General features: G+C 38.2%; 2 protein-coding genes across 2 annotated transcripts in view; one reads left to right on the top strand and one right to left on the bottom strand.

Moving 5' to 3' along the window:
• slc4a1b (solute carrier family 4 member 1b (Diego blood group)) overlaps window positions 1-13,696 on the bottom strand; it is a 55,338-nt gene extending 41,642 nt beyond the window's left edge. The window contains exons 1-2 of the mRNA XM_023286089.3: window positions 13,555-13,696; window positions 12,824-12,916 (exon numbers count right to left, since the gene is read on the bottom strand). The gene's annotated coding sequence lies outside the window, so the exon portion shown is untranslated. The remainder of the gene's footprint in view (window positions 1-12,823; window positions 12,917-13,554) is intronic.
• ngfrb (nerve growth factor receptor b) overlaps window positions 1-23,857 on the top strand; it is a 39,831-nt gene extending 15,974 nt beyond the window's left edge. The window contains exons 4-6 of the mRNA XM_023286106.3: window positions 13,547-13,778; window positions 16,746-16,906; window positions 19,126-23,857. Of these exons, the coding sequence (XP_023141874.1) occupies window positions 13,547-13,778; window positions 16,746-16,906; window positions 19,126-19,466 (734 nt within the window). The 3' untranslated portion in view covers window positions 19,467-23,857. The remainder of the gene's footprint in view (window positions 1-13,546; window positions 13,779-16,745; window positions 16,907-19,125) is intronic.
• Window positions 23,858-27,365: the final 3,508 nt, after the last annotated feature.

The following is a 27,365-nucleotide window of genomic DNA, read 5'->3' as shown; positions in this document are numbered from 1 at the left end:
CAAAACTATGGAACAGCCATTTATATCAGGCTGTCAACTTCACTACCAGTTCCCTAATCTCTACTAAAAGCATATCTTTACTTGCTGACTTTTCTGGTTTCAATCCATTGTCACATTTATCAATGTTTTGCTGTGTTTAAGTGTGGTATGTAGGTGAACTGTCTTGAATTGACTTGAACTTTCTGCATCTGTGAGCATGTAAGGATTCACCAGAGTTAAAGAGACATACATTTAATTATCAGAAGTTTAATGCAACAGACAGTACAAGACAAAGACTGGCGTGACACTTGGTCGTATGGCTCCCTACTGGAAATGTCACATAATGAATCTTGGTGTTGTGACCTGCAGATCAAACCATCAGTCGTCTTAGAACTTTACCCAAAGTCAAACCTTTCCTTTAAAGATCTTGGGAAGTTCACTAATGCTTTTATTACTTCTACCATTGCAATTACTTGTTTGGTGGAGTGGGCCAGGCACTAACATCCTTGTACTTGGCACTTGTTTATAAGTGCTTGAATGCACTGGCTTCGACTGATCTGTCAGAGCTATTGCACTCTTAAGGCCCATATTGCCTGCTTAGGTTATTAGATCAGAATCTGTTAGTGCCTCTTAGTTGTGGACTGACACTTAAGGCCGACTGGTCTTTCTCAGTTTAAGCTTCGGAAAATTAGCTTCACTAATATTTTCCAAAATCCAATTACACACAAATTTTAACTTGCTGACTTTTCAGGTTTGGTTCCAGTTGCAATTTTTCTGCAGGTGTAAAGTCCTAATGATCAATAACCAATTTATCAAACATTGATTTGGTTTACTTGTAGTGCAATAGTTTTTTTTTATGAATTCTTTTTTAAAATAAGTTTTTTATAGGTTTATTTGTCTCATCTTGTGCAGCACTTTGGCCAACGTTTTCTCATGTTCTAGCATGCTGTGAACTGACTTGACTTGCCTTCCTCCGCTAGTACATGAGGGTCTGCTAGGGTCAGAGTGACATAAATTTCAATATATGTGAGGCTCTGTGCAGACATCAATGTATTGTCCAGTGTTTTGTTATGTTTTATATATTATTATTAGATAGATAGATAGATAGATAGATAGATAGATAGATAGATAGATAGATAGATAGATAGATAGATAGATAGATAGATAGATAGATAGATAGATAGATAGATAGATAGATAGATAGATAGATAGATGCTGATCTACTACACATGTATGGAATTCATCCTCCAAGCAGACTCGAAAGTAGAATAATAGGAACAACTGTGTGTCTGTAGCTGTCCATATGCGCATCCACAATACAGTATAACCAGACCCTAATAAATTGTTCAGTGTCTGCCCAGCTTTAAAAGAACTCAAAAAATATACCACAGACAAAGCAGGTTATTTGATTAGCAAAAGTGGACACAACCAATATTGATGTTTTCTGCCCCGCTGCTGCAAAAATTATCTTCCATTGAGGATGACGCTTTAAAGGCTGCTTGATTGAACTTGTGGTCTGAGAAGGAAGTGTGGTGTTTTGGGGGAGATGATTCATCCGAGATCAAGATATAAGTAGCCAGAACTCTAATACTAAAACATCCTTTAGATAACTAACACAGTGTACATCATGATGAATGGGAATTTGCTGTGTTTTCCAGGCATGATGATTTACAGCCCACCATATATGGGCTTCATTGTCATATGTTATTCTTCGCTCTAACCCAATCATGTGCCATTTATTCCTAATGTAATCTTTTTACTGAAGCACAAGCGTTATCAGCGCTTACAAATCTGTAGCGCTGCCAGATGGCCACATCCATTAATGTTGTGGAGTCAGGCGACACAGGCCCGAAGGCTAAACACAGTCAGGAAGGTGGAAGGACTGAGAGGAAGACACAGAAGGCCATGAAAAGACGAGTTTGTAACCTGAGACGTAATTTAAACAGAGGCTGAAAAGGACCAGAACATCACCTTGACGATAATGTAGGTTATTTTTAGAGAAAACTGGATTTAAAGTTTTACTGTTCACATTATGTTTGAGTTTAGGATAACAGTGCATTTTCCTCTGTGTTGATTTTGCAGCTTTTTATGTGGATACAGGCTCTGCCGATATGTGGGGTGAAAAAACAATTTCCTCCAATTCTCCTAAAGGGATTATTGCTGTTGTTTTGAGTCTTACAAGAAAGAAAAAAAAACCTCACTTTCTTCATGTCTCACTGATGGTAAAACATGCTAATACTGACCAGCTTTTGTCAGGCTCGAGCCACCACGTTGAGTATTTGAAGGCAAGATGCTTATCTAAAGACGTGTGATATGACTTCCACCGTTCTGCAGGCCAGCGAGCAAGGCCAGAGGTCAAAGGTCATGGGAAACTCGTATGTGAAGGGGGAGTTTCAGGGACGATCCGTTGCTCTTGAAGATGTGCACTGAAACTACTTGGTATAATCCCCACAATCCTTCCTGGGGTCACAACAACAGTGAGACAAGTGAAGCTGATTATTGAAATCTCATCAAAGTGGCATCAACTGTGTTGTCATAAGTTAGCACAGAAAGCTGAGAAGTGATGTATATAGATCCAGCTTATGTGCAACTGCATATGTCTCAGAAAATTAGATGCTAGCCAGTGGTGGAAGAAGTACTAAGATCCTTTACCTAAGCAGAAGTAACAATACATTAATATATAAATACTTTATTACAAGTTAGAGCCCTGCATAAAAAATCCTACTTAAGTAAATGCACAGAAGTGCATAGCAGCAGAATGTAGGTAAATTATTAAAGCAAAAGTACTTGTTAAGTCCCTCTGATATATGTTTTATTATATGTGACATCATTGGATCATTAATAGTGAATCATCAGTGGGTCTGTGTGATAAATCTGAGATGATGAATGGGAGAGGAAAGAAGAAAAAACAAAGCTTTGACTTTTTCTCTAATCTTTCATTTTGGGAGAGATTTTGGATTTTGGAGCCGTTTAACACTGAAATGCGACTACATGCTGCTTTTTTGTAAAACATCAGAAGGACAACAAAGTTTAGAAAGTAGTCTTTAGCAATATGTTTTGTGTATTTTAAGAGCTTGTTGTGTTATTCATTGTGTAAAATCTTCAACTTTAAAGCAAGTAAAGCTGTCAAATAAATGTAGTGGATTGGAAGTATAAATTAGCATAAACCGGACAGACTCATGTAAACACCTCAAAATTGTAACTATGCACTGTACTTGGATAAATGTACTTGTTACTACTGATGCTGGCAGGGCTGCAGTTTCTATTAATGTAATCTGACAAGTCACGAAATGTTGAATTGTTTACAGAAAACGTCCTCTGACAATATGTTTAATTTGCTTTCGGCAATATTATGTGATCATCTGATACAATATAAACTCATAGCAACTGCAGCATTACTGTAGAAATTAATGCACTAATCCAGGCAGCAAGCATTTGTCACAACAAGTTACTCCTCTCTAAATGAGACAGAGTTGGTGTGGGCGACAATAATTATCCTATCATCAGAGATGCGGTGGTTTGTTTGCCAAGCACAGGTATGGTTTGGGTTTGAAGTAGGCACACGGTGTTGCTAACAGGGTTGCTGTCAAGGTGACGCCCATCAAGCACAGACAGATTTCTTTCTGATTGCATTGTCAACAGGAGTGTCCAGCCATGCTAACACACTGTGACAAGGCTTTTTCATACCACGGTTAAAGCGCAAATGAGCAGTGCTTGAATTTGACAGAGCACTTGCTGCCTGTTCTTATCAGCCTGAGGTTTTGGCTAAAAGCCCTCAAGGCCAAACAGAAGGTTTCGATCCGTGACCCTGTTCTTCCTTGAGATTGTACCAGGACTGACTGGACACATGTGGGCTGAACTATCACCCAAAGGCTGGGACTGCTATTGTATTATTCATGCACACGAAGAAAGAAGAAAGTTCAAAAGATTACTTGAATATGAGTCACAAAACAAACACAAAGAGCATGTGTACGCCGACTGGCACTGATAACTACTACACACTGATGGAACTCAATAACATAGAATGTTACTGATCTGAGACTGCATATGGAATGAAGAAGGCTGGATGGCTGTAGTAGAGAGAAACAAGAAAACAGAAGGAGAAAGTGACTGGGCCAAGTTCATTTGGTTATTGAGTTGATAGGTGAGTAGAAGGAGGGAGCTGTTTCCTTCCTGAGTTTGGTTGACCTTAACAATCGACAGGTTGCCCTCCAGAAATCAGAAAGCACCACCGGTTAACCAGCACCAGCACTCAGGGTCACACCATAGAGGAAGGCAGGAAGGGAAAGTGTGGAGGGACTGAAGGAGCAATAAATGGAGGATGGGAATCAATGAGGCGAGGGGACTTTATGTCTACAGCTTGTGTGCAGTTGACCGTTTGACCATCGGTTTTGCTTAATAAAATTGCAGACTCTGGCAGATTTAATAAGCTGTAACCACCTCTGTAGGTTTCTTTATAAACTGGAGGTCATCTTTAATGGATTTAAGCTGATTTTAGGACCAGAAGCTTGTAAAGGGAGTCTTAAATGTGCACTTTGATTGCTATATATCATCAAAGATTGAGGCCTGTGCTGCATATCCAAGGGAAAAAGTCTTACTATAATAAGAGACATAGAAAAATGTAGATGATGCTGTTATTTTTTCATTACCCTTTCTGGATGCATAGCTCACATATTGTACAAGCCAACAGATGTTAAACTTTGGTATTTAAATATGCAAGCAGAATGTTTCACTTGTCATATTTCACATCACATTATCAACAAAAAGGACTGAACAAATAATGTGTTTAACTGGGGTTGCTGAAGTGTTAACTTCTATAAACCCAATAAAGAGCAGGGCAGAGCTGCTAGATAGTAGAAGAAAAGAAACTACCTTACTTTATACATCAATTTTCTTGAGGAACACGTGCCCAACTCTTCAATTCGTGGGGAATATTAAAGCTTGACAGGCTCGCGGGGCCCAGTATCAATGTTAAGCTACAATTGTACAATCCTGCTGCGTGGGAGGGGCTTGATCGATGCCAAAAGCATTTGACAAACAGATAAAGAGTGGGAGACAAATGGGGAAAAAGATAAAGGGCAAAATGCCATCGACATTCCTGGTTGCCTGTGTCCAAAGCAGGAACGCAATCTACATCAATAGCTGTGAAGAATCCCCAACTCCAGTCTGATTAACAATTCACTGTCTTTGTATTGCACAGTCACTCATTGTGTGGCCATCGCTTGGTCCCGTCACATCTACTGACTTATATCTCAACTGAGTCGAGCTGCATGACCACAACTGACCTTCTCTCTTTAACCCGTTTGCTCCCTGCTCCATACAGTACCAGCATTGTAGCCATTAAGGAAGTGTTAAAGTTGACTGTGTCTCGGCCTCCTGAAGTCGCCTGCCATCCCTTTAGGAATTTGCCCCCCGACATTCCGGGGAAAATTTCAGAGGCGCTTTGACATGAGTGAGCGATTCCGGTGGCAAGGGTGACCACAACACTTGCGCTTTCGCTCGTGCCGTCTATTCACTGCCAAGAGTTCTGCTCGGGCAGTCGAGGTTTTGTCCTCGTGAAGATTTACGGTATGTGTTGGGAAGTTGTGTCTTTGCCAAGTCAGACCTCTTTCTCAGCGATATAATCTCTGAATCACAGCTGCCCCGAACTGAATTACTGTGCTACAACAGAAATGGAATGTTGTGGGGCTCATTTATTGCATTATTTCAGAATTATTTCTGTCATAATGAAAGACATTTTAATGGTTTTCTATATTGTATGTTTAATTTTTAATTTTTATTTTTCTTTACTGATGAAAAAAATTCAAGAGTTTATAATTTTATTGTTAAGTAGATGACATACACTCTGTGCAAATGCAAACACATCATACAGAGCTGCTTCTTTCTGTGCTTTCTGGTTAATTATGACAATCCTAGCAGACTACTCAACAGCTTAAACTGTACGAGCTGACTTTGTTATTTAGCCTATATCAATTTAATTTAGTTTGCACATTTACTTGTGTTTATTTGAATCAAAAAAGGAAAAAGAAAAAAATACATCAGGCTGGGAAAAACAATTGCACAGTTGCACATTTAAGTTCGTACTATTGTTTGTTTAAGTTTGTACTATGTTCTTGTTCCTTAAAGTCATAAGCAGTTTCTAGATGGTTTTACTCCTGACACTTTCTTTTTTAACTCACTGTGGGCTCATTCTTCACTGCAATTTAAAGTCAGGCACCTCTATAGAAACAGCACAACCATTGCTGGAAGAAGAGAGAACAATTTTAAAAAATGTCCTCTGTGCAGTATGACAGGTATAGTGCCACAAGTCACTAAAAAAGGAAGAATGAAAATTCTGTTTTTTGTTTGTTGATTGCACAAAAATAAAAAAAAATAATGGAATCAACATGTACAACATTTTTTTCAAGCATCCAGTACTGTAACTAATACTGGAGAAAAGTTGGCTCCACATGACATATATTTTTCTGTTTACATTTTTGATTTGTTTCTACATGTTTATTTGCGCGTGAAAACAGCCTGCAGTTAGCCCAGTTCAGCTGAAACATCCGGAATTTTAGTTACATAACTGTTGCTTGCAACTGAGTCACTAATTACTTCAAACTTGTTCCAAGTAGCACAATTTTTTATTTTTTATTTTTTTTTACAGAATCTGGTTAGAACAAACATTTTATTTTATTTTTGGAAATTCTTTTAAATGAAATATGTAGAATAATGCAATTTTGATGATATCATGATTTTAAGCTTAATCATGTAACAAACGAGTTCAAGGACCGTTGGAAAGATGGAAATCCATTTATTTATCATAGATAGTGTAATCTTGGCAATTTTTTGAAGATAACCTACCTTTCAAACTTGCAAATGGGTTTTAAGGGTTCAGAGAGTTTGACTTGTAGCTTTACTGGTGGCCACTGAAGTGCTTATTAATGCTTCCAAAAACATGGTGTTATTGAGGGTTTGTAGCTGATCGAGAATCGATAGTTACAAGAAATACATTGTTTATTAAAGGTCTGTTATGGGAAACTGGTGCATAAAAAATGCAACAATTGCAACTGTACAAACTGTACAGCAGAAAAATAAATGAAAATAAGAGCAGTGGAGGCGAACAGAGAGCTGCAGAACAGAAAGAGATGGAGAAAGCCTGAGAGAGCAGAGAGAGGGAGCAGATGCTGAGAATGTGGCCCGGTCGATAAAAGCGATGGAGTTACTCCTCTGCACTCTCGGGTTTCTCTGGTTGACCTCTACGAGTGCTGATCACATTCTGCTGCAGAACAGACACACACAGACACACACATGCAGTCTGTATAACTTCACATACACATTCATACACATTTAGGGGTGTGTCTGAAGCACGTGGGCAGAAAATTGAGATGGGTCATGTAAGGTAGGAACCGAGGTGGGGGGGACTCAAGGAGAAAAGTATGCCAAAGAGGTTCAGCAAAGGAAATCACAAATGCATAAAAGAGATTTAAAAAAAAAAAAAAAAGTAACAGCGTTCACCGATGTTTGACATTAATCCCTTCATTTGCGCTTGTTGTAACAGAGTATAATTAACAAAAGGAATAAAATAAAAATGTCTCTCACTGCTGTAGGCATTTCAGGTTTTCTTGGGCACAAGCTGGCAGTGGTTGCAGCTGTTTTCTGCTTTAATGACATGTAATAAAAAAACAAACAAGCTCCTCCTTTCCCTACGTGTTTAAATCTGAAGTCGGCCTTTAAAGTATACGGTGTTGAAACAGCAGCAACACCTGTTTGCAGGTGGCCAGAATGACGAGTTCAGCTCAGGTGTGGCTGCTTCAGAGAACCTCTCACACACACAGCAACACTCAACACTTTGAACACAGTTTCCTCACACAGTCCCACAAGCTCTTTCTATATAATTACTCACTTTGTGTTAGTCAGCACACGTGCGCTCTGGTTTCCTGTCACAAGTTAATCATTATCTGACAAAGCCAAGACGAAAATTCCAGTAATTTCTCCAACAAGCCCATAATGTTTAACAATAAATATAATGGGTGTTTTGTTGACAGGCGTTCCACTTGACTAAACCTGTAATTTTGACGGTTCCATGTCTTTCAGTTTTTTATGATTTTAATGACAAGCTTGAAATGTTCTGACCAGAACAGCACCAATAACATTAGACACAGTGCCTCCAGATATAATTGTGTGTGTTCTATTCAGTGTTGGAATCAGGAAGTATTTTATTTTGATAAGTCATATGATAAACAGTATGAAAGTTAGCGCTCGTGACATACATAAATGAGTGAACACTAGAAGGAAAAGCAAATGAAGTCAGTTACTTCTCTTCCTGCTCACATGAAATATTCAAATTGTCGCTGTCTATTGCCAAGTGTTTTTTTAATTTAAAAAAACTCTTTATTTAAGGTGTCGTGTGCTGTGGGAGAATCGTCTACAAAAGAGGCTTTAATCAGTCATCTGAAAACAAATCATAAATATGGTTAATCATGGTTTTCACTGGACTGAGACGTTACAGTAAATCATAGACTGTATATAAAGATGGCTCTCCAGGTCTAAAAAGTGAATGTAGGAGTGACGGAAACCTGCATTCTTTCTATTGTCCAGTAGAGGGCGACTGTTCTGGCTGCAAAAAAGAAGTCTGATCGTATAGAAGTTTTTGAAATCATGACCCTACTTCTCACTTGATTTGTTACCGCAATAAAGATTTTCCTGATGAGTTATTGGTCTCAGTCGCTAGTTTCAAGTCTCCTTTAATACAGTAAGATGTTCATTATCGTCCCATTTAGAATAAAATAGATGACAGAGCAGGGTATGCTTTAGGGTGTGGTTACCTTGTGATTGACACTCACTACTAGATTGTTTTCAGTCAGATCCATTGCTCTTCTGTCTTTTGCGGTTTCAAAAGATCAACAGCCATATTCCAAATGTGATGCTTGAAAACACGAGTCCATAAACTAATGTGTGACATCACAATGTTCATCGTTTATTTTAACATTAACATTTTTTGTGTTAAAGCCGATTTGGGGCATTTTATGACTGAATGAATTTTAGTTTTACGCAGCATGTTTCTTGTTGCATCTCCTACTTTCTTGGTAATAGTTTCTACTTAAAATTAGTAAAATGTATGGCTTTATGTTAACTATCACATGTGGATGTATATGATTTCTCATGTTTTTCTTTAAAATGTAGGTAAACAAGCATCCGTGTTTACAATCTAAGGAAACTGTTGCTGTGTTGATCATTAAGATGTCTCGTTTTTATTCTGTTGACTGAGGGCACTGGTCCAGTAACCACTGAGTGCTGGAAACAAGCTGAGCTCAGCAGGAGAAGGTCACTCATCTCTGAAGCCGGACCATCCGCCATACAAGGCCGAGCTAGTGGTTCAGTAGAAGCACTCAGGATCAGTTTGTAACTGCTGATCATATGAAGAGAGGGAGGGAAGGAGAGCAAAGTAATGGTGTGGGGATGTAAAGCCTGAGTGAAAGCAATGATGGATGCATGAGATAGATGGACAATGAGCCAAAACAATTAAAGATTTAACCAGGCAGGTTAGACGACATCGATATTATGTGAAAAAGGGAGGTGAAAAAGACAAAATGGGAGAAAAAAAGTGCATTAAAAAATGACCACGCAGGTGATTGACAGAAAAGGAAACGCCTGATAGGAGGGAGTAGAAGCATAGCCAGAGGTAAAATGGGGAGCAGATTGAAAGCTGAAGAGAAAAGATGAGGAGGGGGCGTTTGTGCTGGACAAAGAGGATCTCTGTCAATGGATGGGGTCTGATTTCATTTGTGTGTGTTGGAGGGTAAAAGATAGCAGGGCAGAGACAGACCGGCCATGGTGGCGATGGTGATGATGGCGGTGGTGTGGATGTGGCCTGTGTATCTGTGTTTTCTACACAGTGTTGAAGAGGGAAGCAACTTGATATGTTCTAGCGATTCATCTCAAGCCTGTTTGTAATCTGTTTCTTAGACACTTCATCCAAAGATAAATATATTGAATATATACTGTAAATAGTATCCACCAGTTTAGCATGGTACGCCCATGACACTGTCAAGCACATAGTAGACATTTTAAAAAGCATCAAAACTGACATGTTACTTTTTTGTGTCATGCATTTTTCGTTTTTATTAAAAACCATGGATGTATTATTATTAACTCTCTGAACCCCAAAATCTATCAGTGGGTTATCTTTTTAAAAATTACCAAAATTCTACGTTTATGAGCGCAAGAACCTGAACTATTCATTTGTGATATGCAGTTCTGTCACAAAATGTCACCAAATATGAGCTCAAAATTATTCAACATGTCAGGTTTTTTAAAAATATGCCAAAAATAAACCATTGGCAGTAATAAAATTCTGTAAAAATTAAATATTCTCTGCTCCCCAGTGTAACTGTGAAACTATGCCTCGCTCAGGTATGACCACCAGTCACGTAGCAAAAATTCTTGATCTTTCCTCCTAAACAAGGCTGAACTGCAGGCTGTGTTTACACAGAGTAGATGGGACAAAAGTATGGAAACAAATTAAAAATAAGTTGTAAAATATCTATGATATGTACAGACACCATTCTTTTCCCAGTATTTGTAAGACCTGTGGACACTTGGAAAATGTTATGGAGTTTTTGTAAAATTAATAATCAAAGATGTCCAGCTTTAGATTTTTAGATTTAGAACATTGAGTTACATGGAGTTGTCTCTATTCCTAGTCATAGCTGTGCTGTTTCCATAGAAATAAACAACTATATTTCAGTAAAAAATTAAGCCACAGTAAGTAAAAATGCGACAGTAATGTCACTAGTATGAACGGTCTATGTGTGTCATGTCAGAGGCTGAGTATCCTGTGTGGTCAATACATCAAAATCACTTTACTGGCCAGGTCTATCTTGTCATTTTTTCTTTTCTCCTATTTGTAGTAATTTAAAAAAAGTATTTTACCGATATATAAGGGTGATCGAACAAAATCCCATCATTTATTAGCAGTTAAAGTAGCTCTGAGCCACTAGTCTTAATACAACTGTGTGACAATGAATAGTTTGTCTGACCACTAACCCTAAATGAAAGAAAAGTTTTTCCATGATCAAACATATATTCTCAAAAAAGAGAGACAATATTTCACAAATTTTGCCGGGGTATGTAAACTTATGAGCAACTGTATACATATATATATATATAGGAAGACAAACAGGAATCTGTGACAGTATATACATACATACATACATATAAATGATTGTGACAGTACATGTAGGAGAGAGAAGGTGTAAAGACAAAGAACACTGTGGCTTTAGCTTTAATCTTTTGTAAGTAGGTTTTTGCTGTGCATGAGTGAGCTGAAATAACCTGGAGGTTACTCAACAGCACCACGTGGCTCATTGAACCATGCAGGATGCGGCTCAGTGATCTGGCACTCAAAAGTTTAAAGCTGGCTAACAACCAATGCTAACAAAGTAGCAGGAAGACAAACAGGAATCTGTGACAGTTCTGAGTACTCCACACTTAGTGGACACTGTGCATGAAACAAATTTATTAGCCATCTGTCACATGTCAAGCAAACCTGGCACAGTGAATTAGATATCCCTGCAGGGCAACATGTTTCCTGGTTTACTTCAGGTTATTGTGACACTAATGTCATCCTTAGAGAAGGTAATGAAACAAATCAGTGGCCTTATAGGTGAAGGATTAAGAATGACAGACGTAGCACAATAAGTTGACAGGATGTTCAGTAAATTGGTGTTGCCATTAAGTACTCATCACATCCTCAAAACTGTTCCAGCTAAAACTCCCACGACAGCTTTGAGCATCCATCTAAATAAGATCTCATTAAAAATGTTTTCACCTCATTAGTGAAAAATGGCCGCTTTGCACTCAGCGGCTCTCCTGAGGTATTTAGAGCCCAACAGGGTGATTTCCTGTCAATGATGTGAGTAACTGTAAGTAAGTGACAGGCGAGGATAGGTTTCCACATCCGCGGTGAGGAGCGAACATTTCTGCTAATGGTGGGAGGACTGTGGGCAGAACTGGATGGACAAACTTGCTCTTACCCTGGTTAATGGCTCCCTGGGGAGGAGGTGAAATGACCAAGCGTATGTGGGATGTAATGTGTGTGTGGGTGCTTGTTGTATTTGTCAGCATGACAAGCATTTATGATTACACTTGATTTGGTGGATAGAAGCTAAAAAAGTAATAGGATCTTGGAGATATATGATCCCTCTGTCCTTCTTGGAAATCATTTTCTAATCATGTCTCCAAGCTGGAAATATCCTGAAGAAAAGGATGTCTCTCCATTTGAGGCCACGTATGGAGAGGCAACCTTGAGTCTGGAGTTTCTCAGACTTCTTCAATTGGTGTTTGATCGAGGAGCACCCTCTGTATAAGATTTCAAGCATCATTTATTTTCTTTCATTTATTGGGGTTAGGTCATAGTGGCAGCAGGCTAAATAGAGTACTACAGGACCTCTCCTCAGCCGTGTTTTCCAGTTCGTCCAGGGAGATCCCAAGGTTTTCCCAGGCCATAAAGGTCTGGGTCTACCCTGGGGTTTCCTCCCAGTAAAATACCCTCAAAGGAATGCACCCAGGAGGAATCCTAATCAGATGCCCAAACCACCTCCAGATGTCCGATCTCCTTACCCTATGTCCAAGGTTGAGCCCAGCCATCCTACCAGGTTCACCTTTTCGGCTGGTTGTATCTGCAACCTCATTGTTTTATTCACTACCTAGGGTCAGTGACTGTACGTGAGGGTTGGAACAAATGCCTTCATTATTGCTGATGCTGTCCCAGCCTGTTTCTCCATCTCATGCTCCATTTTCCAGTCACTCATGAACAAGATCCCAACATACTTAAACTATTTTGTCTAGGGCTGCAACTCACCTCCAGTTCAGAAGGAGCAATCCGCTGGTTTCCGGCAAAGAACAATGGCCTCGGACGTGGAAATTCAGACTTTTATCCCGGCCACAGAACCATCTGGAAACAGCAGAGATGAGATTACCAAACTATAGACCCTGCTCACCTGGACTGTGCCTTGAGATCCTGTCCATGAATATCACAAACAGTATTGAAGACATGAGATTCGGTAATATAATGTTAACACTTTAAAGTCAGATATGTTGTGAGTTCATATTTAAAAACTAACTTAATTACTCAAAAAAGTAACCAATGCTCCATTTTAAAGAGTGGCTCCACAGACTGAAGATGCAAATCTGAGTGTTCTGCTCGACAAAAGCACAGAAAATTATTATCTGTTTCTCCAGTTCCTTTCACCTAGACAGGGGTTTCTCTTGTCTTTTAGCTACTTTCCTGGTGTTTGGCACATTCTGGCAACTCTTATTTGTGTCATTGCCTCAGCAGGCAGCTCCATAGTTGGTTGAGCTAAAAGGAAAGTAACTATTCGGTAGGTGGTTAGAGTGCTTAATGTCTGCTGGGTCTGGAAATGGGCAATTATTTGCTTAAATCATAAAACTCCTTCAGATGTTCTATTTACCTCATGGACAAAAACATTAAGTTTAACTAACCCCTGTTATTGCAATGCTGCTTTGTTTTCACATATTCTTGAAACTCAAAGATTTTCTCTCCATGGCTGATTGTCCTTCACAGTCACTTACCCCTCAGGGATTCCCCCGGTTACTGGACCCTCCATGAGCCCCTATGACGACACCACGGTGGTCGACCCTCCAATAGACGTCCCCACAGACAGCCCTACATCGACCACTGATGGTGACTCCCAGGAGCGGCTCTACCAGGGTCTGAACGATAAACTCATCCCCATCTACTGCTCCATCCTGGCAGCCGTCGTTGTCGGTCTTGTGGCTTTCATAATCTTCAAGAGGTGAGAACAGAAAAGACATGAAGTAGGAAACTAAATTTAAAGCACATAAATGAGGCTTTGTGATACCTGATAACATACTGATGGATTTTAGGCCAAAAGCCCTAACTTTTGACATGGTAGTTTTTCCAAAAGTTTTATTTTTTAAAGTTATATGTTTCAGGTTAAAAGATATTTTTAAAGAAAGTTTGGTTTTATTCAGCCTAGCTAGCTCTGGTCTAACAAATTAGAGCTTTCTATGTTACTTTGTAGAAGTCAGCTTTCACTTTGACATTAAAGAATCTTTTTTGATTCAATATTGAAAAGCAATTAAGGGGCTAAATATTCCAAGGGGGATGAATAATTTAGGCATGGTAATTAATAAATGATATATGGCAAATTATAATGACTGAAACAAAATATGTTGTTTAAAATAGGAAATTTAATTGTCTCCAGGTGGATGAAAAATCAAATTTTTGGTTTGAGACCTCTTTTTTGATATCAACTTGTTGTGGATAGTTAAAGGACAGATTAAGTATCTTGTTTTATTGGGGGAAAAAAATGAAATTAGAGAAAAAGACTACAAATAATTTGTGTAATTGAAATGCATATTTTATTTTCTCATCTTGTGACCACTGAAATTTAGCTATAGACCCCATTTGCACCCCTGTGCTATTTGACAACCATTAGTCTACGGAACAAACCATACATCAAAACTTAAACTGTGAAATTCAGCTCATTAGAAGTACATATGGACAACTAATCAGATTCTGAATCTCCTCAGTTTCATATTTAATGAAATCATCTGCTGCTTTTCTGAGAGCACACTGCTGTCCTGGGTCACAACATGGTCTGTGTACTCGCTCACTAAATATTGAATGTACAATATGTTCATTCCACTGGGTTGCATAACAAGCCAAGCTTATATATTCAAACATGGTAGCTTCAAGACAGATCCAAGGCCAAACACTGAATCAGCAGTTTGACCAGCTGGTTAAAAGGCTGCTCTTCAGACTGTCCTTATTAACATCCTCAGGAAAGTCTGACGAATTCACCTCAGTTATACCCTATTTTCATTACCATATCGATTGTCTAATGTTCTTGTAAAGCTGGCGTCAGAGCTCTATATTATGGGTTGCTCATCTGTTCTTGGCAGATCACCCAACCACGGCTCTTTACAAAGTTATACACCTATTCAGTATTCGTGATTATGTGGCTGAATTCCAAGGAAGTTATTTTTTTATTTGCCAGTTGAGCTTCTCTTTAGCGACATGGGTGCACAGAGATGTTAAATGCACAGTTTACTTTTATTAACTTACTTATTGCTACACCACAGACATGTGCTGTGTGACAGCTGAGCCCCTTCACTTCATGGTTTCTCTGGTTAAACCACCAGAGAAAGACAAGAAATGCATCAGGTGGAATTTGCAGTATAAGCTACACAAAACATTTGTTTTTATGGTCTGTAATCCAAATTCCCTGTCTGGCCATGCATTCAAGATCCACTGAGACACTGAGAAAACTGAAAGTGATCAGTTAGTTTGAGGATTTGAAAGTACCACAACTGTTACTATTGTTTGTAGAAAATGAGTTTTCTGAGAGTCCCAAATTCAAAGATGAGTTCTCGCAGTTGTAAGAATTCTACCTTTTAGCAGCTTCCTCTTGCTGACTCATGTATTAGTCCTAGGCAGAGTTGTATTATGGCAATGTTGTAAAACTGATCAATATTTCATTGCGTTTGTTACAATACATCATGTGACTTCTAGTTACACTTGTTAGAATTATTACATAATTGCCCGATTGCTATAGTTTGAGCCAGTCATGACCATTTTGCATAATTGTAAGAATCTTTTCTATTCACCTGTATAAAAACAATTGCATTAAACTAACATTAAGGTCATATTTCAATCACGAGTTTCTGTCCCCTGTTTATGCTGTGGTTTATTGGCAGTAACTGTTTCTCTTCAGGTATTTGTTTTTAAGCCAAATGAAAAAGGACAGCCCTATAATTTGGAGGAAGAAATACATGGGATTTGTAGTAATGTGGTGGTGGTCCAAGGTGATAATATCACTGATCTAAAACTAAATGGAAGAGATAAAATGAACAGAAAAAGAGAAACTGCAGTTATTTGAATGATAATTAATAATCAACTAATCTCAATGATCAGGACAGTGTTGCTAAATAGTATGTGAAGAGTGTTACTTGCAGTAAACCCACAAACAATAACCACCTAACTGCAGTTCCTTTCAATGCTACAGAGCTCATTCCTCGATTTTCTAGTCTGTACCTTTAGTGTTTTGCTTCAGCTGTTTTCAGGAATAAAACCGGTGCTTGCTACTATTAGTCTGTCTCTCCTTGATGTGAAAAAATGCCCCATGTAAAAATAGTGCCAGGGGATTTGCTTTGGTGGAACATTTGCAGGAAAGGACTGTCATTTAAATGTCAAATTCACAAAAAAAAAAAAAAAAAAAAAAAACCAAGCCGGGTTGCATTTTTGCATGGTCCAAATCTTTGGCAAAAATGGCACTTTTCAGTGTAGGTTACAAGTTCAGAGCCTGTTGGATTTTGATTATGTAGGTAGCAAAATGGAAGGAAATAGCTGTGTAAAATGAACAAAGGAAATGGCAGACTTATACCCAAAGTCCACATCCAGGGAGTCAGACTGTATAGCATTTAATGGTGACTTAGCAAAACTGAATCATAGCTCCCTTTCTAAGCAGGGTGAGAGAACCTACAGTGGCTGCTAACTCCAATGCCAACACTTTAGAAACATACCGAAAGTCCATGGAAGAGGACCTCTGTGATTCATTGCAGCAGGTGTTTATACACTAATGAAAACTTAAATTCCATTTCTGCTAATAGATCCGCTGAAATCCTACATGCCTGTTCTTTAACTAAACTTACAGCACTATTATTTGTATTTACAACACTGGTAATTAGTGATGAATTTTGCAACTTTTTCTCTTCTTTTTCTATGAATTCTTCCTCAGATGGAATAGCTGTAAGCAGAACAAGCAAGGAGCCAACAACTGCACAGCCAACCAGAACCAGACTCCATCACCTGAAGGGGAGAAGCTGCACAGCGACAGCGGGATTTCTGTGGACAGTCAGAGTCTGCAGGAGCAGCAGGGCCAGACTCAGGCACAAACAGGTAACAGCGACACACACAACGCCCACAATACACCTGCACAGACGCTGCTCCTGTAATAATAGCAACACAATAACCCTCATTTATCAAACTATTATGCTTCAACTGCATGCAAGCAACACAAAAGTCAGCATTTATCTTGCGCTAAATTCCTCCAGTAATGAGTTTCTTCTAATCCACTAATAAGCCTGATGGATAGCAAACCTGATTTTAGGTCTCTGTGAATGTACACAACCTACGGGCTGAACGCTGAACTGTCCCTCCGTGTCAGTCAAAAGAATAGAATTCCCCCTCAGGAATGAGCTGCCTCCTGGCTTCATCGGCTCCACCTTGACTATGACCTTTCAAACTTACTGTAGCAAATCAGCAAACAAGGATTACAACACTGACAGAGCCTATGATGTTTGTTTTCTTGGCGGCATCGCGTGCTCCTGCTAGTTAACAGTCCTTTCCCGACAAACCAGTTTCAAAGAATTCAGGACTTTTAAAAACACATGTCTACTAAGAAAATGGTAAAGGAAACAAACAAGGTTGTGCAAACAGGAAAAATAGTGTTTCAACTGTAGTCTTGTCTCTAGGTCTGTAATCCAGACAGTCTGACACTGCCGCCAAAGAAAGCGCATTTATTTGGATTTTCTATAATGATGTTTTAATGGAACTGGTCAGGAACAGAAGTTATTGTTGCTCTTGCAAAGCAGCTGCCCAGTGCTTCTAAAAACAAACCATTATACAATTGTATCACTTCATTTTTAAAGTATTTGCAGCCAATTGAAAAGCTCATGAGTCATTAGTCTGTCATAGAGCAGTAGAAATGTATGTACAGTATGGTGGATTTCACAAAATATTCTTTTATGTGAATCAAGTCAGTCATTTATTTAAAAAAAAATAAATTTGTTTAAGGTTTAGTGTAATTGCATGTATGAGTTCTGATGGATAAATTAGTTTTGTTGTTTGAAATCATCCATTTAACAACAAATGAAATAACTGTGTATAAGACATGAGGATAAAATGTTTTTTTTTTTTTGGGGGGCAAATAGTAGATACATCTAAACCCAACATACTTAAATCGAGCCTAATCAACTTTTAATTCCTAAACCACAAAAATATATGTAAGAATAAAGTAAGAAATTGATCAGAACCAAGACAGAAGCAGCAATACATACATTTTAACAGGAAATAAATAAAAATCATGTTAACCTCAGGAGCTGCCCTTCATTGGGATGGGTCCATAATATGTGCAGTTTGAATCAGGTGAGGATTCAGTTGAAACTTTGGATCAGAAGCTATTTAATCCATTTTCAGATCCTGTTGCAGTTTATTAATCTAAGAGTAGTTGAACCTTTATAGTACTTCATTAAGAATGAAACACTCCTGAGATCTAGTGGAGCCATGAATTTGTGTTAACTGCAGAAGCAATCTGAGATGTATAGTTGCTTTCGTACAGACTTTATTAATAAATACTAAAGAGTAAAATCCCTCTTCTCTGACAGAAAGGGAGAACCTACACTGTAGGTTCACACTTCAGTTATGAACCTCAGAGCACTACAACAGACAAAACAAGACATTTATCAGGTGTTGAGACTTCCAAGGTGAAAACTTTTAATCATAGCAACTTTATGCCTTATAAATGTATGTATTATTTTTTTTACTTTTAATATCAGTTTTAAATCAGAGCTTATTATAAGACCTCGAAATTGGATTGTAGTTTGATATTGCCAAAGACTGCAAGGAAACTACCAAATACAAAACTGTATCATCAGCATAAAAAAATACATTTGGATTTTAAATGAGCAGTTAATCCATTTTCCAGTATTTTTACAGATGATGAAATAACTGACCTTTTTTTTTTTTTTTTTTTTATAGTGGTAGGACCAAAGTATGTTTGGTAGACTTCTGTCAACAGAGTTAGATTAAAATTATGCCTTACTAAATAGATGCTTGATGGGGCTGTTGTTTGTAAGAACCATGGGTTAAACTGATAATTGACAGTGACATTTAAAAAATAATAATAATTTCTGATGAGATAAGATCTAAAAATAAATCTAACTTTATCATCAATGCATGCCACTTCAGAATAAGATATAAAGAAGAGCTTCTAATTTTCACTGGTGTTGTGGTATATAGTCAGTTGCTACTGGAGTTAAAATTTGTTCTGGTCAACATCACATCAAGCCAAATGAAATGACCCAAATTTGTTTGATTTTTTTTTGTTCCTTCTGCAGTTGTCACCATGGACGAAGAGCCCTGCTTGCTGCTTCCTCTGCACACCAGAGAGAAAGTAGAGAAGCTGCTGTTCAGGGGCAGCGAGGGAGAAAACTGCAACATGCACGACAGCGACTGGTGCAACCTGGCTGGTTTGCTCGGATACGAAGAGGAGCGGATCGCCACCTTCCGGCAGGAGGAGCATCCTGTTCGTGCTCTCCTGTCCGACTGGGCGAGCAAGGAGTGCGCCAGCATCGACACACTGTGCACGGCGCTGCGCAAGATCAACCGTGAAGACATCGCGCAGAGTCTGGTGCTCAGTCCGACCGCCGTGAAGCCAACCGCCACCTCTGTGGTGTGATTTTAACTGTTAGCAAAACTTTACCACCTGAACCTTATACCTTAAAATATTCTAGAAAGTCTTGAAGCCTCATGAAGCCACCAGTCACAGTGACGAAATCCGACAAATCACATTTAAATCAGGGGAGAAGACAGGAAATCAGAAAAACACTGAAAAATATCAATATACACAATCAAAGCAATGCAAGGTAAACCTCAACCCTTGACTTAACCATCAGGATAGCCTTGCAAATCCACACAAAGAAGCAAACATCTCGATAACTATTCCATTTGGAGCTGGGATACCTACCTGCCTTTCCACACTATTTGACATTCAGCTGACCATCTTCTGATCTAATTAACCACAGAGCAGCAGTTTGAAGTGATCGTGGATACCTGGCTCTCTCTTTCATTCCTCCACCTTCATCCTCTGCATCTTTATCATCAGTATCTACAATCTTAAACATGCATAGCCGGCGTAGCCCTTACTTATCGCCTTCTCAAGCCCGTGTTGTACTTCTAAAGGTGTTCAAATCTACGCTACCAAAGAGGAATGTTTTCAGACCATACCTGAGATTATTCACATGCCATGTTAGACTTTTTGAATTCCAGATAACAAACGGCTTCCGTGTCTTACTGCTGCTGGATGACACCTGCATACATCAGACTATGACAACCTGAGGAAGGATGGTTGGACGCATTTCAAATGTAACAAAGGCCACATCCAGCTATTCGCTCTTATTTGAAACATTTGTTTTAGATTTAAGACGTGGAGCCGCAGCACACGTTGGCGTTGTCTTGACTTTTGCTTCATCGTTTTCCAACGACTGCTGGCTGGACTTTGCCAACTAGGTGGTCTGTGGGGCAACATGACTCCAGTCTATGTGCTCGGGTCTATCTGCATAACACAGAAGCTCACACACAGACTCACTTCAAACTGACCCAGAAACGGGAAGGAGGCGGAACTTAAGTTACCCAGCGACAACCGTGTATACTATATGTACATAGGGAGACAAGTGCACACACCGAATACAGACATACATACACATACACACCTTACAGTATGTAGCCGTGCATGCATGTACTGTACTATTCAAACACAGACAGACACACACACATATGCATTTACATTCTTATTCATTGTAGAGGACACAGAAAACTTCACATCCTGCCATGTATGATACAGAGTACACTCATGAGGGGACCATATACTGTTTATTGTCAATATTAGTAGCCAATATAACGTTACTCTGTGTCTACTTATGTCTAAAACTGTATGATTTGCAATGTGTGCTGTAGATGGTGAAATGCTACCTTGACAGTAAACAGCATGCAAAAACTAGCAACTCATTGTCGGCCAGTGCACACAATTTCAAGTAAAAAACACACAAACTATATGGATGCAAAACAAAAATCCAGGGTTTTTAATCTTTTTTGCTTAATTTCTCAGGGTATCTCGAATGATTGTGTTTCACCATGAATATTATACTTATTATTGCACCATCTATGACTAACCGAATAATCTGTAGCTGCTCAAAAGCCACTGTGTTTATCCAAAGCAGCAATCCTTGCGACTGACAATCCTTCAAACAGATGAATAAGAGAGAGAAACGGGCCAGAGAGAGAGAGAGGGAAAATAAAGAAAAGTGGTGTTGTGTTTCTTCTTTGTTTGGAACAATGACCTCTGAATAAAAAGGCCAGTCAGTCGAGACATAAGTTGAAAGGATGTGGGATGAATTCAGACAAGGGAACCGGAAGAGTTTTGGATTACTTCAATGTAAAGGTGAAACCCAGGAATCTGCATTTGCATTAATCAGCTTGTTTAAGTATAAGCATGTATTCCTCTCCTCACAGCAGCCTGTGCTTCTTACATTGTGTTGTTACCGGTTTCTCAAAGCATATTCAACAGTGTAAATGTGTTGATATGATTGTGCTGACAACTAAGGACCCACAGGACGTACTCGTTTTGTTTTTCTTCACTGTAAATGGGAACATATTTGAAGGAGAAAGTAGTTCACTATGTTAAACTTCATCTGTATCACCAACGTCAGCTGTTACTCTCGAGTACAGATTGCCACTAACCACTAGCATACTGAGCTTCATGCTGTAGTGTTACTTTAAATGAAGGTATTCTTACTACTCTATAAGGGTTGTTTGTATTTTAATTCCCAAATAACAACTGTAAATGGTATTGTATTTCTGTTTTTGTTTTAGATCGGAGCACTTAAATGTGTACTTATGTGTCCTTTTTGCATCACAAGTGCCTGGGAACTATTTCAGGTGTCTGCTGATGTTGTACATTTTTTTATTTTTAGCTGTTTTGTAAGAATATCTTTTTTATTTCTTGTTTTTTTTTTAACTTGTAAATAATTTGTCTTTTTTATTTTCTTTTGTTTTAGTTAATGCCTGGAAGGCGTCACTGGACAGTATCTATGTAAACAGGCCTTTGTTACACTATCAGTACTGTCGAGGAAAGAAGGGCGAAGGGAAGAGAGTCGCAGATTGTTTACCGTCAGGTGCATTTAAATAGTGTGTCATTAAGAAGATGAGATTTTAAATATCTTTAAGATTCATCAGATATGGAAAGGCTCCAATTTTCTGTTCAGGAGGTAATCTATTCAGTCAGAAATGCAACATTACATTGTGATTTCAATGCTTATATTTCAAGTCAACCATATTTTTTACAAAGTTTGACATTTTGGGAAATACATTTATATATTTTCTAGCTGAGAATTGGATTCAAAGAGTGATGTTGCTGCAGGTAAGTCTGGAAACAGCTAGCCCATTGTGACACAATGGCACCACTGCACTCTGAATCCCATAATTTTAATTGGCTTGTACTATGCAACAACGGTTTGTTGCTGCATTGAGCTGCAATGTGCAGTTAAAAGTTCAGATTAGGTTAACTTTTCACTGCAAATATTTGTCACGAAGAAACAAGGAAACAATGCATCCAGCCAGCCAGGCATGGAAGGCAAAATGTAGGAAAAACTGATGTGTCTAAATTCCCTGAATTATAACACACAAGTTTGCATTTGTAATGAGACCTCAGGAAACAGGTTTCTTTCCAAGTAGACATGTCAGGTGCGTTTTAACTTCTTTCTATACAGTCATTGGTTTTAATAGTCAGCTTGTTGCAGTTTGGCAATATGTGTAACATGGGGCCCCGATTTATTTGTTCCTTTTCAACAGCTTTACATACCTATTAAAGTTTCATAATTAATGAGGTAGTGAGGTAAAGAGGTTTAATTTCCATTCAAAATTATTCATTGATTTCGTGGTCTTGGAAGAAATTGTGAAAACTCCACTTATTTTGCATTGGGCTGAACATAGTGACGAGCGCAAACTGCATTATGTCTAAAAGGGCCGTGTTTCTGCCGTTGCCTAGATGTTGTTTTTTTTTTTTTTTTTTTACCACATCAGCTGCTTTTTCTTCTTTATACTAAGTTAAACTAAGTGTCTGCTGGCTGTAGCTCTATAGCTGGAATGATATGGGAAGAGTCCTGATTATCTCATCTTAAAATAAGCATATTTCCCAAAATGTCAGAGTAAACCACCCTATTAAATTTATACATTTTAACATTATTTTTAGCAGTTAATAGTCATATCAGTTAGAATATACGTACCGCATCACACATATGTGTCCATAGCTTACTTAATACTTCAACAGACTTCCTATGGGACCATATTGCAGGTTGCCTTATAAGAAAAATTTGCACCAGCATTGTTTTAAGTTGCTTATCTGTGAGTTAAAGCTCCGTGCCTTGGACCTGATGAGCTATTTTGACCAATAACAGAGTTAATATTCACACTAAATCATGTTATGTTACTCTGTGTTACAGGACACTTGACACACTGTAGAGCCTCATGTTTAGATTTATGATGCCCCAGATGATTATTTTGGTTTCAATGGTTGCATTCAATAATCTCCATCATTGTAGAAAGACCTTCCCTGAAAGCCCTCAGTTTATTGCACCATGGGGCAGTAAACATCTTTAGAATCTGTCCTCCTGTCAGCTGAACACGGAGGCTTTTTTTTCTTTGGACAGTATTTCTTTAGAGATTTAACTGAATAACAGACATTGAATCGCTTGTACAGTGAACCCAATTGAAGGTGAACATGTGGTGATATTGCACTTGAGAGACAAAGTACAAACTAATCCTGTAAATTGGGGTCTGGGTCAGGGGTGGGATGTACAAGACTGTGTTTGGAGGGTGTGTTTTAAGGAAAAGCCCTGGTAATGTAGCTCACAGTGATGAAAGTGACGGTGAACCAGGACTGAAGTGTACAGATGTGAGAAACACTGAATGTTCCTTGTATACTAATACATATACTGTTCTATACTTAATGTGAATTTGCTAAATTCCTACAGCAGACAAGCAGTAAAATGAATAATAAAGCTCTTAAATCCAGTCATCCTCTCTATTGATCCAACAACACACAAACAAACATATATATGAGTACAGACACACAAAGTGCTCAATAAATACTAGAAAGTAGAAACATGTAAATGAGCATATATAGTAAAAAGCATAAATTCACTAATAGATTCTGGACTTGTATACAAAATTTATAAAAGTTATTATCATGAAATGTTATTTAATTGTAATTTGTGTTACTGGAATATTTATTTAAGCAGATTTGTTTTTTAATTCATAATTCAACATGACTGTTTTTATTTAGTGTTTTTATATATCTGTGAAGCCATATTTTTTATTTTTCATTATTCTATTGTATGACAATAGCAACACCACTTTTAGCTTTTTATGTTATCAAATTTAGCCAGTTAGCTCCTGTTAGTTAGAGTTACAACAGAGCTGTAAGAAAACGTTATTAAACAGCAAATTACTGATACTAGCTCTGCATTTGGGCACTAACTAATAATTTTAAGATCAAATGGCATTCTTCCTAGTTAGTTGCAAAGTTCTCTAACAACGATTTACAAAGTAATTTCAAAGAAAAGGCAAAACCGAGTTCCCTAAAGTCAAGCGACTTATTTATATGGCACATTTTAAACAACTGCTATTGAACCGTAAGATCATCAATTAATATTTTTAAATACATTTTTTGATGAACCTAAAATCAGAAACTGAATCTAGAATGAAAGTAAAAAGGTTCATTGGGTGTGGGTGGAACGAGTGGAAGCTGACTGGCTGCCTGGTAGAGAGATGGTGTTTTTATAGCAGGAGGAGGCAGTTTTGAACCCTGAAACTCATTTTTCCAGAAGAGTAGAACAGAGAACCAGTGAGCACAAGTGATCCTGTCCACTAAAGGAGCAGTTAGAGGCAAGAACAAAAACTCAAACAAGCAACACAAGGGAGAATCAGCCATACACTACCAAGCATGGTTTTCTGACAGTCTGGCAAATGATGAGTGGAGCCTTTATAGTATGGAGGGCGATCAGTGGATCAGGATCAGGTGAGCTTGACAGCTGAATGCAGCACAGGTGAGGAACCAACCAGCCAGAGGGAGGATACACTGACAGAAGAGAGGGCAGAGGGGGAGGGAGGCAAGGAGAACAGAACAGAGACACCAGACACTTTTAAAATGCAGACATCGCAGCAGCCTCAGCGACAAAGACTCTACAATATTAAATAAACTACAAATTGACCTGACTAAACTACAGTGGTGGAAAAAAGTTTTCGGACACCCTGAAAACTTTACACAATCTCAAATATTATCATGAAATATTTGTGGAAAAAATCTTTTTTGTGTTTCTAAAGGTGTGGCTGCATTAGACAGACACAAACAAATACAAACTATCTATGTTATTTTGTTTGATGTTTACCAGAAAAAAACTAGCAAAACTAAATTCTTGACAGTTTCAATATGTCACTTCTCAACATTGTTGGTATCAAAGTCAACAAATGAAAACTTTTTTCCACCGCTGTAAAAATAAAGGTTAAGACCCTACAATATTATATATCCTAACAAACTCCCTGACTAATTTACATTATTATCAAGAGGTCGACAAAATTATACATGGAAACCCCAACTAGTCCAAAGATTCCTGATCTCAAGTAGAACCAGGCTCAAGGAGGACAAACATCTGCCTCGACTGGTTAGGGTGAGGTTGAGAAAAGGAGAAAAAGAAACAATTTATGGAATGTAAGCTTTGTGAATACAATACAGCATAACACATTCCAGTTAGACTTATCGAGAAAAATAACATTTCATAATATTCTTCTCAGTTTGAAAAAAAATCTTAAATAATTTACAATTTATTGAGTCATTTCACTGTAGATATTTGAAGCTCCATATGCTCAGTCACGGCATGGTCAGATTTTTTCTTGTATTTTGCCTCAGGATTGAGAAGGTCTGGGAATTTTCCCTCAAGAGTCTGTGAAGTCCTTCTGACATGAAACTGAAGCCAAATGAGACAGACTGATTACTGGAGGCTTTACCAGTTTCAGCACAGTGAGTTAAGAAAGGAGGAAAGATGGGGACTGAAAAGGGGGAAAAAGTGGGACAGAATGGATCAGTTCCTCTTTGGTTTCATCAAACTGACTGGATGAATTATGGTGCATTGCGTGTGGTCAGTGTAGAAACAGTAACACAGTACTATCATAACAGATACCGTCAGGCTGTCAACACAATGAAACTGACTTTGCTGAGTGATACAGTCCAAAAATGATGCGTGAAATAACATGTGCCTGCATGCTGGCTCCCACTGCTTTCACAGTTTTATGTCACTGTGGACTTAACTCGGTGGTCGTGTTACAAGTGTGAAAATACTCAGATGGATTGGGGTAGCTTACAGTCAAAATAGTTTTGTTTTTGTTAGAATTTACACAGTGCTAGAAAAACTCAAATCAGTGTCTACAGATTTTAAAGAACATAACAACAATATATTAAAGGGAAACTTGACAGTTGTATGCGCAATATACGTAATGTTTACTTGTGCAAATAGCTGCATTAGCATTAGTCTAATATTTCAAATCGTAAGGCCTTTCTGAAGGAGAATTAATATTTTCTAAGTATAGTATATAAATGCTTTATACATTATGCTTATTTGCATAATTTTAAATAAAAAAGTATATTAGGCAAGCAGCAATATACTACACACTAACATTTAATTGAATTTATATCCAAAACTCTGCTTGTTTCTATGTGTATTAGTAAAATATTAGATTAAAAATGTCAAATATTACATGTACAAAATACAAACCACCCAAGACCTTCTCCTCTACATCCCCAATCCAATTAAACTTGATGTAACCGTCTTTAACCGGCGTCTGCTTCTGCTTATTCAGATCAGAAATGGCATCAGCAGGTTGTGAGACGATGCCAGCACCCAGTATCACTTTCTAAGTGAACCGTGGTTCAAATGGAAAACACATTTCCTGGCTAACTGCTGCTAACCTCCAGTGAGTCGTTAGCCAGGAATGCTGGATGTGTGAAGGGAACCATGTGTGCTGAAGTGACATGTGGTGGTGAAAAGGATCAGCCACATTGACTTTAGGTGACCGGTTGAGTTTTGGCTGCGTGTTGAAAAGAGTGAAGAAAAGCTGAGAGGCTCCAGTCGACTCTGTAGAGCAGCAGCACTTAGAATCTGTGTTTATGTGTATAAATGTTTTAACATCTAGATGAAAACTTACACAAGTTCCTCTTAAGGGACCACCTCCTTATGTGGTTTACACTGAAATGATGGATCTGACGGCTACTGAAAATTTGCAGCATTTAAAGTTTAAACATTCAGTTGAGATTTGATAAATACAGCTTTAATATCAGGATTGTGGCAAAAATGTATGAAAAAATAGATCCAAGTGTCTGTATAAAAAGTTCTAAATAAGCAAAAAAACAGCACAAGAAAGCAGTAATTAATTCAGTTATAGGTGTGGGAACATACGAAGGTGATGATTTTGTTCAGTTAACTGGACTAATTTACAACATGTTATGGTCAGTTTTATGGCTGAGCCT

The sequence above is a fragment of the Amphiprion ocellaris genome, chromosome 18, assembly GCF_022539595.1.
Source record: "Amphiprion ocellaris isolate individual 3 ecotype Okinawa chromosome 18, ASM2253959v1, whole genome shotgun sequence".
Classification (NCBI taxonomy): Eukaryota; Metazoa; Chordata; class Actinopteri; family Pomacentridae; genus Amphiprion; species Amphiprion ocellaris.
The sequence above is the reverse complement of the archived record's forward strand: the minus strand, read 5'-3'. Positions and strand labels throughout refer to the sequence as shown.